General features: G+C 39.9%; 1 protein-coding gene across 2 annotated transcripts in view; it reads left to right on the top strand.

Moving 5' to 3' along the window:
• NPEPPS (aminopeptidase puromycin sensitive) overlaps nucleotides 1-12521 on the top strand; it is a gene marked incomplete at both ends in the record, with an annotated part of 127421 nt that overhangs the window by 74716 nt on the left and 40184 nt on the right. For both annotated transcript variants that reach the window (XM_080712325.1, XM_080712324.1), the window contains 5 exons: nucleotides 110-231; nucleotides 7334-7441; nucleotides 10691-10891; nucleotides 11447-11543; nucleotides 11656-11689. In XM_080712325.1, the coding sequence (XP_080568451.1) occupies nucleotides 110-231; nucleotides 7334-7441; nucleotides 10691-10891; nucleotides 11447-11543; nucleotides 11656-11689 (562 nt within the window). The remainder of the gene's footprint in view (nucleotides 1-109; nucleotides 232-7333; nucleotides 7442-10690; nucleotides 10892-11446; nucleotides 11544-11655; nucleotides 11690-12521) is intronic.

The following is a 12521-nucleotide window of genomic DNA, read 5'->3' as shown; positions in this document are numbered from 1 at the left end:
GATTTGAACATTGTGAATAGCCATCTGGATGCAGTATCTTAAAGACATATTGTTGATAATTGTACTTAACATCTCCATAAAAGTGGTTTTTATTTATCTTCAATCACAGGTACAGGAACCTTAAAGATAGATTTTGTTGGAGAATTGAATGACAAAATGAAAGGTTTCTATAGAAGTAAATATACTACCCCTTCTGGAGAGGTACGCTATGCTGCTGTAACACAGTTTGAGGTATGTGTTTTTCTTCTCTAACATATTAGAATTATTAAGCATTTTAAAAATTTGATTTTTGCCAGGCGTGGTGGCACATGCTTATAATCCCAGCATTCGGGAGGCTGAGACCAGAGGATGGTGGTTCGCAGACAGCCTCAGCTACTTAGTGAGGCCCTCCCCAACTTAGTGAGACCCTGTTTCAAAGTTAAAAAATAAGGCAGGGGTGTAGCTCAGAGGTCTAATGCCCCTGGGTTCCATCCCCAGAACTGAAAAAAATTTAAAAAAAAATTTTATTAAGTGGATTATTTCACACTGGGTGCTTTTGACCATATTTCTATTCATGATTTTAGATTTTTTTTTTCTTTTTGTGGTACTGGGGGTGGAACCCAGGGGCTTTTCTACCTCTGAGCTATACTCACAGACCTATTTTATATTTTATTCTGAAACAGGGTCTCGCTAAGTTGCTAAGAGCCTCACTAATTAGCTGAGACTGGCTTTGAAACTGTGCGATCCTCCTGTCTCTGCCTCCCAAGTGCTGGGATTACCAGCATGCCCCACCATGCCTGGCTTAAAATTTTTATTTTAGCTAGATGTGGTGGTTCATGCTTGTAATCCCAGTTCTTGGGAGGCTCAGACAAGAGGATTGCAGATTCGTGGTCAGCAACTTAGTGAGACCCTCCACAACTTAGTGAGACCCTGTTTTAAAAAAAAAAAAAAAAGGCCGGGCATAGTGGTACACGCTTACAACTTAGTGAGACCCTGTTTCAAAATAAAGAATAAAAAAAATAGGGCAGGGGGTATAGCTTGGAGGTCAAATGCTCCTGGGTTCCATCCCCAAACCTGCAAAAATAAAAATAAATAAATAAAATAAAAATTAGGGCTGAGGATGTAGCTCAGAAGTGGAATGCCTTTGTGTTCAATCCCTAGCTTAAAAAAATCTTTTTATTTTTATATTCAGCCATTGTCTAGAAAGATAAGGGAACTAAGGGTATGGGTTAGGGAATGATTTTAAACAGGTACACACACACATGCACATATACATTCAGGTAGTAGAATTTCAATACCTGAATTGCTTTTATGCTGTGTACCTTTCTTAATTAAAGTAATTCTGTGCCGGGCGTGGTGGTGCACACTTATAATCCCAGTACTTGGGAGTCTGAGAAAGGAGGATCTCAGGTTTGTGGCCATCCTCAACTACTTAATGGGTCCCTCTGCAAATTAGTGAGACCCTCTTTCAAAATAAAGAATAAAAAATAGAGCTGGGTTATAGCTTGGAGCTAGAATATTCCTGGAGTTAGTCCCCTGTACACACACACACACACACACACACACACACACACACACACACTCATACACACACAAAAGAAAAATCATACTTTTAGCCAGGTGTGATGGCACATGCCTGTAATCCCAGTACTTGGGAGGCTGAGACAGGATTGCAAGTTCAAGGCCAGCCTAAGCAACCTAGCAAGACTTGGTTCCAAAAGCAAAATAAAAAGGTAAAAAGGTCTGAGGATGTAATTCAGAGGTAGAATGCCCTGATTTTAGTCCCAAGTACCAAAAAAAAAAAAAAGAGTGTGTGTGTGTGTGTGTGTGTGTGTGTGTGTGTGTGTGTGTGTAATTATCCCTTTAGTTTTTTTCTTTTTCTTTTCTAGTGTACTATTAGGTGTTTCATGGTGTTCCTTGGCTATTGCTGCTTCTCCTTGTTTGTGTGTGGTACTGGGGATTTAACCCAGGATGCTCTACTACTGCTACATTCCCATGTATCTTATATTTATTTATCATTTTATTTCATTTTATGACAGGGTTTCACTAAATCCCCAGGCTGGCCCCAAACTTGTGATCCTCCTTGCCTTAGCCTCTCAAGTAGCTAGATTATAGGCTTGTGCCAGTACATCTGGCTCTTTTGCTTCTTTGATATTTCTTTTGTTCATCTTACTATATAGTATCTGTGTTTTTGTTTTTTCTGTTTTTTTTTTTTGGTGGTACTGGGGTTCCTGGAAACCCTTCTACCTCCGGGCTATACTCCCAGACCTATTTTTATACCTTTTTTTTTTTTTTTAAATTTGGAAACAAGGTCTCTTAAGCCAGAGCGGCTGGCTTCGAACCTGCGCGATCCTCCTGTTTCCGCCTCCCAAGCCCGGGGATTACAAGTGTACGCCACCACGCCCGGCTAGTATCTGTGTTTTATTTGTATTTTTTGTTTATTTATTTTGTATATGTGTGGAACTTGGAATTGAACCAGGCCCTCACTAAGTAACTGAGGTGGGGCATGAACTTGCAATCCTCCTGTCTCAGCTTCCCAAGTACTGGGATTATAAGCATGGGTCACCACACACTTTTTTTTTTTTTTTTTTTTTTTTTTTTTGTGGTACTAGGGGTAGAACCCAGAGGCTTTCTACCTCTGGGCTATACTCCCAGACCTTTTTTTTTTTTTTTAATTTGGAAACAGGGTCTCAGTAAGTTGCTGAGAGCCTCATTAAGTAGCTGAGGCTGGCTTTGAACCTTGCAATCCTCCTGTCTCAGCCTCCCAAGTGAGGGATTAGGGGATTACAAGTGTGCGCCACCACGCCCGGCTATCTTTTTTCTTTTTTTTTTTCTCTTCTTTTTCTTTTTTTCTTTTTTTTTTTTTTGCAGAACCGGAGATGGAACCCAGGGGCATTCTACCTCCCCTGGCCCTATTTTTTATTCTTTATTTTGAAACAGAGTCTTACTGAATTGCAGAAGGCCTCACTAAGTAGCGTAGGCTGGCCACAAACTGCAATCTTCCTGTCTCAGTCTCTCAAAAGCTGGGATTACAGGCATGTACCACCATGTCGGGCTGCACCACACATATCTTACCTTCTTTTTTTTTCTTTTCCTTCGGTACTAGGGATAAAACCCAGTGGCATTGTACTTCTGAGTTTACCCCAGCCCTATTTTTTTATTCTTTATTTTGCAACAGTCTCACTGAGTTGCAAAGGGCCTAAGTAGTAGCTGAGGCTGTCCGCAAACCCTCCTCTTGTATCAGCCTCCCAAATGCTGGAATTACAAGTGTGTACCACAATGCCTGGCTACCTTCCACTTTAAAATAACATTTGCCACAACTATTTAGGCTTAATCCTGTGTTTGACTGATTTTAGTGCCTGTTTCTCACCCTTTTGAACACTTCATTCTGGAATGTAGGCTGGAATATGTCTCTAGACTATTCTTAAAAAAAAAAGATATGTATGTATGTGGTTTAATTCCTGAGCTTTTGTATATCTGGAACACTTTTATTTGCCTTTACAAACATGGCCATTTTTACTAGGTATATAGTTCTGATGAAAGACAAGAAAAAAAAGAGCAACTCTAAACTGACCTTTAGAAGTTGTCCTGGCGCTCACAGCTGCTCAATTATTCTCCTGTTGGACATAAACAATATCACAGAGTACCAGATATCTCAGATATGGGTATTCTGAGACAGTGGTAAAGTGAGACAGACGGGCGTGGTGGCTCACACTAGTAATCCCAGCATTTGGGAGGCTGAGCAGGAGGTTCGCACAGGTTTGAAGCCAGCCTTAGCTACTTAGTGAGGCTTTCAGCAACTTAGTGAGACCCTGTTTCCAAATAAATTATAAAATAGGGCTGGGAGTGTAGCCCGGAGGTAGAAAGTCCCTGGGTTCTACCCCCAAGTACCACAAAAATAAAAAAAAAAAAATAAAAAAATAAAGCGAAGGCCGGGCGTGGTGGTTCACGCTTGTAATCCCCATGCTTGGGAGGCAGAGACAGAAGGATTGTGCAAATTCAAAGCCAGTCTCGCTGGCTTAAGAGACCCTGTTTCCAAATAAAAATATAAAAAATGGGTCTGGGAGTGTAGCCTGGAGGTAGAAGGGCCTCCAGGAACCCCAGTACCACCAAATAATAAAATAAAGCGAGACAAAACAAGGACACCACGTAATTTTCTCTTGCACAGACAAAAATAAAATCATTATGCTGTTGAAAAATAACATCTCCATTTCTCTTTTTATGAGCAAGTACTACTTTTTTATCCATTTTAATTTTACACTTGCTCTAGTTTGTCTTCCTTATAGATAAGAAATTTTTAAAAATATTACTTGTTGGAATTACCCCCCTCCTACTCTCCCTTCCTTACTCCATCCTAGAATTAGACCCAGGTGCATTCATTCAGTCACTGAATACCCAGCCCCCTTCCCCCCTTAATCTTGAGACAGGGTCTCACTAAGTTTGCCCAGGCCGGCCTTGAACTTGTGATCCTCATGTCTTAGCCTCTTTGAGTAGCCAAAATTACAGGCTTGTGCCACCACACCGGGCTTCTGCCCCTCCTTTCTGACAGCAGCAAATCTAGACTGAATCTCTACTACTTTAGACCTTCCCCCAAATCACTCATCCAAAATTATATAATAGGTCCTTAGACTTTTACACTTTGGTATGGGTTCTCCTTGCAACAATGAGTAACAAGCCAAATTTGTTCAACTATAGGAATAATAAAATTAACTTACAATTTTTTCCTTTCAAAAATTTATAAATAATGTTCCAAAGTCTTTCACACCTCATTTGGGATTTTTTTTTTCTTTTTTGGCGATTCTAGGGATGTAACCCAGGGGCATTCTACCTCCCGAGTTATACCCTCTGCTTTATTATTTATTCTTTATTTTGAAACAGGATCTCACTGAGTTGCAGAGGGCCTCACTAAGTAGCTGAGGCTGTCCGCGAACAGCGATCCTCTGATCTCAGCCTCCAGAATGCTGGGATTACAAGCGTAGCATCACCACACCTGGCCGATTTGGGATTATTTATTTATTTATTTTGTGTGGTACTGGGGTTCCTGGAAACCCTTCTATCTCTGGGCTACACTCCCAGACCTATTTTCATACTTTTTAAATTTGGAAATAAAATAAAATATAAAATGGGTCTGGGAGTATAGCTTGGAGGTAGAAAGCCTCTGGGTTCCACCCCTAGTACCACCAAAAAAAAAAAAAAAAAAAAAAAAAAAAGAAGAAGGAGAAGAAGAAATAGGTGCTCCCTCCTCCTCTACATATTTTTATTTATTTGTTTGAGTAGTGAGGATTGAATCCACAGCCTCTTTTTTTTGGTAGGCACTGGAAATGGAACACATGGACATTCTAACTCTGAGCTATACTCCCAGCCCTTTGTGGTTTGCGATATTCTGGGGGTGGAACCCAGAAGCACTGTACCTCCAAGCTATACTCCCAGCCCTATTTTTTACTCTTTATTTTGAAACAAGGTCTCGCTGAGTTGCAAAGGGCCTCATTAAGGAGTAGTTGAGGCCGTCCTCGAACCGTGATCCTCCTGTCTCAGCCTCCCTAATGCTGGGATTACAAGTGTGCACCACCATGCCTGGCTCCTATTTTTTATTCTTTATTTTGAAACAGGGTCTCAACAAGTTGCAAAGGGCCTAAGTAGCTGAGACTATCTGCAAATCACCATCCTCCTATCTCAGCCTCCCAAATGCTGGGATTACAAACATGCGGCACCACGCCCAGTTTGAAACAGGGTCTTGCTAAGCTGCTGAGGGCCTCATTAAATTGCTGTGACTGGCCTCCAACTGTGATCCTCCTGTCTCAACCCCACACCCCAGTGTGTGTGCCATCACACCTTACTCTTTTTTTTTTTTTAATTTATATTTTTTCTTTTGTGGTACTAGGGATTGAACCCAGGGGCATTCTACTTCCAAGCTACACCATCAACCCTATTTTTTATTTTTATTTGGAAACAGTCTTGCTAGACTGATGAGTTTCACAACTTGTTGATGCTGCCCTTTAACCTGTGTAACTCCATTCTCAGCCTCCCAAGTAATGAGATTACAAGTGTGCACCACCAGGTCCAGCTTCCTTTTTTGGTTTTTTTTTGGTGGTACTGGGGTTCCTGGAAGCCCCTATTTTTACATTTTTATTTGGAAACAGGGTCTCCTAAGCCGGCACATGCAGCTGGCTTCGAACTTGTGCGATCCTCCTGTCTATGCCTCCCAAGCAAGGGGATTACAAGCGTGCACCACCACACCCGGCTTCTTTTTTTGTTTTTAAAGAAGAGTGAACCTATTTAAAAAAAAAGAGAGAGAGAAGAGTTTGCTAGGTGTGGTGGCTTATGCCTGTAATCCTGTATTTGGGAGGCTAAGACAGGAGGATCGCAGATTCCTAGCCAGTCTTGGCAATTTAATTTAATGCCCTCAGCAACTTAGCAAGATTGATAATATTTTATTTTGGTACTGGGGATTGAAATCAGCAGCATTCTGTCTCCAGCTGTATCCCTCAGCCTGGTTTTACTTCTTTCTTGGAAACAGGATCTCACGAGGTTGCTGAGAGCCTCAATAAGTTGCTGAGGCTGGTCTTGCATCTATGATCCTCTTGTCTCATCCTCCCAAGTATTGGGACTACAAGCATGCACTACTATACCTGGCTTGAATATTTTTATTTTAAAATAAAAGTTAGAGGGCAGGCTATCATATTTTCCCAACTCTGAGTTCTTATAGCATACTATTGACTATTCCATTCTGTGTTCTGTTGACATTATTGATGAAATTATTAGCATTAAAGCTGGGTGTGGTGGTACATGCTTGTAATCCCAGCAATTTAGGAGGCTGAGACAGGAGGATCGCATTTCGCAGACACCCCCAGCTACTTAGGTCATTTGCAACTCATTGAGACCTATTTTAAAATAAAGAATAAAAAATAGGGCAGGGGGTGTAGCTCAGAGTTAGAATGCCCCTGGGTTCCATATATATTTAAGTATTTTCTTTGTGGTTAGTATGGAACTCTGAGCAGAGTAGAAGGTAAATTATTTATTTATTTATTTATTTATTTATTTAATTTTGTGGTACTGGGGATGGAACCCAGGGGCATTTTACCTCCGAGCTACACCCCTGTGTTTTGTATTCTTGATTTTGAAACAAGGCCTGAGTTGCAAAGGATCTCATTAAGTAGCTGAGTCTTGCTGTGAACCATGATCCTCCTGTCTCCTCCTCCTGAATGCTGGGATTACAAGCATGCACAAGCATGCCTGGCATGGAGGTAAATTTTTAATCAAACACATGAACAAATTATAGAGAAATGATGGTTGCTTCATGAAATACCTTATTGGGCTAATTTTGTGATACTTATATTTTATATTCTTATTTTAGGCTACTGATGCCCGGAGGGCTTTTCCTTGCTGGGATGAACCTGCCATCAAAGCAACTTTTGATATTTCATTGGTTGTTCCTAAAGACAGAGTAGCTTTATCAAATATGGTATGTATATGTTTATAAGTCTATTTAAATTTTTAATGAGCTTTAATATACTTAATTTGTTGTTTGGATGGAATAACATGAAACCTCCTCTAGCACAGTACTTTGTATATAATAGGAACCCCAGTAATAGTTTCCTTTATTTTCATTAAGCCTTCTTTCTCTCTCTCTCTCTTTTTTTTTTTTTTTTGGTGTGTGTGTGAGGATTCTTTCTGTGGAAGAAAGTCCTTGTTAAATATATTAACAAGATTATGTACTTCTTTTAATTTAGAGACATAAATAAGTGACAAGTTTAGTAACTATTACCTGTAAGGGAAAGATACTGACTTTCTTTTTAAATTCCAAAAGATAGCCAGGTTTGGTGGCGCACGCTCGTAATCCCAGCATTAGGGAGGCTGAGACCGGAGGATCACAGTTCGCCAACAGCCTCAGCTACTTAGGTCCTCCGCAATTCAGTGAGACCCTGTTTCAAAATAAAGAATAAAAAATTGGGCAGGGGGGTGTAGTTCAGAGGTCAAATACCTCTGGGTTTCATGACCAACCCACAAAAAAAAGCAAAAAAATCCCAAAAGATACAACTGTATAATAATTGCATTTAGGTTTTGGCTGATTGTGTTCTTCAGATATGCTCTTTTCACTGGTGTCGTTGATCTCAGCATTCACCACTTGAAGTGTGTGGTCAGGATTACCTTGTCTAAGATGTGTAATAGCCGGTAACCTATATTCTGATTCTGGGGAACTTGGCCCACTTAAGAGCATTCCATAGGTAGAATGTCATTCTCTTCTTAAATATTCTAAGAGGACTCTAATATATTAAGGTGAAATTCACTTACATTTTAGTATGAGCGAATGTTTTAGAGATCTGTTCCTTGAAAGTAAGATAGAATTTGGGGAATTTGAGAGCTTAAATAGGAAAAAGAAAGAGAACACCAAAGAAGTTAGGGATTCTGAAAGTAAAAGTAGAAATTTTTTCACCAATTTGCTCAACTATCACTGGTACAGAGACTGCTTGAGATCTAGAAATCTGTACCCTTTGAAATGAGAGCTTCCAGCCGGGCGTGGTGGCGCACGCTTGTAATCCCAGCATTCGGGAGGCTGAGACTGGAGGATCACGGTTCGCAGACAGCCTCAGCTACTTAGTGAGGCCCTCCACAATTTAGTGAGACCCTGTTTCAAAATAAAGAATAAAATGGGAGCTTCCATATTTATATATATTTTTATTTTTTATATTTTTTTTCTTTTTCTGTTACTGGGGGTGAAACCCTGGGGCATTCCACCTCCATGCTACACCCTTAGTCCTATTTTTTCTTTATTTTTGAAACAGGGTCTCAATAAATTGTGGAATGCCTCACTAAGTAACTGAGGATAGCCACGAACATGTGATCGTCCTGGCTCAGTCCTCCCAAATGCTGGGATTACAAGTGTGTACCACCATAGCTGGCATTATTTTATTCATAATTGTTTTCTCAGCCAGGCGTGGTGGCACACACTTGTAATTCCAGCATTTGGGAGGTTGAGACCTGAGGATCGCAGTTCATGGACAGCCTCGGCTACTTAGGTCCTCCATAACTTAGTGAGAACTTGTTTCAAAAAATAAAAGAAGAGCCAGGCATGGTGGCGCACGCTTGTAATCCCGGTGCTTGGGAGGCGGAGACAGGAGGATCATGCAGGTTCGCAGCCAGCCTCCGCTGGCTTAAGAGACCCTGTTTCCAAATAAAAAATATAAAATAGGTCTGGGAGTGTAGCCCAGAGGTAGAAGGCCCCTGGGTTCCACCTCCATTACCACCAAAAAATAGAAATAAAAAAATAAAAATAGGGCAGGGGCTGTAGTTCGGAGGTCACATGCCTCTGGATTTCATCCCCAGACCTGCCAATAATAATAATAATAATAATAATAATAATAATAATAATAATAATGTTTTCTCATATCCTTGTTTTATTTGAAAAATTTTGAGGCCTCCTGCTCAGCTGGGTATGGTTACACATGCTTGCTTGTAATCCCAGTACTTAAGAGGCTGAGACAGGAAGATTGAAGGTTCGTGGCCAGCCTCAGCTACTTAGTGAGGCCCTATGCAGCTTAGTTAGACCTTGTTTCAAAAATAAAAGAATAGAGCTGCGTATGGTGTCACACGCTTGTAATCCCAGTATTCAGGAGGCTTTGACTGGAGGATCACAGTTTGTGGACAGCCTCAGCTAAGTAGGAAGGCCTTTGGCAACTCAGTGAGACCCTGTTTCAAAAATAAAAAGTCAAGCCGCGCATGGTGGTGCATGCTTGTAATCCCCGTGCTTGGGAAGCGGAGACAGGAGGATCGCGCAGGTTTGAAGCCAGTCTCGCTGGCTTAAGAGACCCTGTTTCCAAATAAAAATGTCAAAATACGTCTGGGAGTGTAGCCCGAAGGTAGAAGGGCTTCCAGGAACCCCAGTACCACCAAAAAAAAAAAAAAAAGAATAAAAAATAGGACTGGGGGTGTAGCGCAGAAGTAGAATGCCTCTGGGTTCAATCTCCAGTACTGTAAAAAAAGATCCCACTAGGTGTGATTGTGCACACTTGTAATTCCAGTACTTGGGACACTGAGATAGGAAGATTTGCAGGTTTCTGACCAGCTGCAGCAACTTAGTGAGACTCTGTTTCAAACTAAAAACTAGGGCTAGAGTACTGTAGCTCAGAGGTAGAATGCCCCTGCTTTCCATCCCCAGTACCACACACACACAAGAAAAATAATAAAGAAAAATATCAATGCCTACCATATAAGTATTCAAGAAAAGTAGATTCCTCTTTTCTCTCAGAAATGTTAGTAATTTTAACAGTTTAGCCCCCAACATCTTAGTTTGAGTGATTTATCAGATGACTTATGAAGAGAAAAGATCTTGATAACAGAAAAACATTGAATGAGCCGGGCGTGATGGTGCACTCTTGTAATCCCAGCATTTGGGAGGCTGAGACAGGAGGATTGGGGTTCGCAGACAGCCTCAGCTACTATTTAGTGAAGCCCTTTGCAACTCAGTGAGATTCTGTTTCAAAATGAAGAGTAAAAAATAGGACTGGGGGTGTAGCTCGGAGGTAGAATGCTTCTGGGTTCCATCCTTAGTACCGCCAAAAACAAACAAACAAACAAACAAAAAAAACTACAATGAATAGAGAAGCCATTCTGGAAAGGAGAAAAGAAAAACATTCAAGTCTACAGTTTTTGGCTCTTGTCTTCTGTAGAGGATTAATGTAAATCTCTTTAAATTTCCCTTTTTGTTTTTAAGAATGTAATTGACCGGAAACCATACCCTGATGATGAGAATTTAGTGGAAGTGAAGTTTGCCCGCACACCTGTTATGTCTACATATTTGGTGGCATTTGTTGTGGGTGAATATGACTTTGTAGAAACAAGGTCAAAAGATGGTGTGTGTGTTCGTGTTTACACCCCTGTTGGCAAAGCAGAACAAGGAAAATTTGCGTTAGAGGTAAATGTACTTGAAGAGGATTGTTCCAACAGTCCATAACTCCAGGTTGGGGAATTTACATTTCTGATCAATTATTAGTACAGTTATTTATAATTTAATCTGAAAGTTGTTGTGTTACTTTGGTTTTATTTTTGTTAGTATTTTTGAAAATACCAATTTTGATGCTGCATTAACTTTTTACAAAATAATGATTCAGGGAATATAAAAGTCTGGGCTTTGGGGTGTAGCTCAGTAAGTAGAACACATGCCTTAGCATGCGCAAGACTGTGGGGTCAGACCCCAGCTCTGAGAAAAAGAATATAAACCTGAAATTTCTTTATCTGGGGAATGGGTGGAGAAAAATTTAGTTATATTTATATTTTCATACTGAGTTATAAATGGGTGAGAGTTTGGGCAGTGTGTACAAAGCTTGAAATTAGTCTTTGGAAGAAGGGCTCCCTGGGATTGATTTCTGGTTACTTGAGATACTATTTCTTGCAACAGGTTTCCTTTGTGGATTTCTATATGCATCATAATAAAATGTTTATCAGGTGGTTCTGTTTTATACTTTTATAGGTTGCTGCTAAAACCTTGCCTTTTTATAAAGACTACTTCAATGTTCCTTATCCTCTACCTAAAATTGATCTCATTGCTATTGCAGACTTTGCAGCTGGTAAAGTAAATTTCATTTTATTGCTGAATTGTAATAACTTTACTTGAATTTTGTGATTTTGAAGAAGAAATATGCATAAATGTCAATAAATGTTTATATTTATTTTATGAAGGTGCCATGGAGAACTGGGGCCTTGTTACATATAGGTATGTTAATGATGCTGTTACCTGCCTTATCTTTCCAAGCACTGACTTTATAAGGGCTTCACTCCTAATCACAGTTGAGTAGCTTCTGCTTTAGGCTCTGGTAAATTTTCCTGTCTCCGCCCAGTTCCATGCACATTTCAACTATACAGATGGACTTCCCCCTGTAGTGCTACTATCTGTGGGTGTAAGATTTTAAAAGTGAGCATCTGGTATTAGTAGAATTTTTAGATACATTTTTGGCTGAGCTTTCTCATTTCAGTACCTTTTCTTCCTCTCAGTAGTTTTATAGTTATTTATCCAGTTTGAAGAACCTCCCCTGATTTCATATCTTCTAGCCAAGTTTTTACACATCTGCCACCACAAGACAAACATGTGGGTTGTATAATTTTTAAAGCAAGGTCTGTAAACAATTTTCTGCCTTCTCCTTTCAGTTGCCTTTTTAGATGAACTAAGTGTTGGACAGCCTGCTCAGTGTTCTTTTTCGAATTGTGGAATTCATCTCCCCTGCTGCTCCCCTCACTTAATGGAAGGAAGTCTTCTCTATGTAGCATAATCATTCTTAATCTCATAGACAAAGCATTTCTAAAATTTCAGACAACAAACTGATGACAACAAACTGTGACATTTCTTTGATCTTCTACTGTATGAATTCTGTTGGGGTAGTCTTCAGTCTTTCTAGAACTTTTTCTATTCTGTATGTGCTAAAAAAGCATTTTCTTGATATCTGTAAAGCCTAACCTAACCATGTCATTTACAAATGCATAAAAACATAGTACATATTTATGCCCTTTTCATTGCCATATTTTAATTATTTTAAATTTTTCTTAAATAC

Source organism: Muscardinus avellanarius (genome assembly GCF_963383645.1).
Source record: "Muscardinus avellanarius genome assembly, chromosome: 16".
NCBI classification, from domain to species: Eukaryota; Metazoa; Chordata; class Mammalia; order Rodentia; family Gliridae; genus Muscardinus; species Muscardinus avellanarius.
This window is presented reverse-complemented; position numbering and strand designations above follow the sequence as displayed.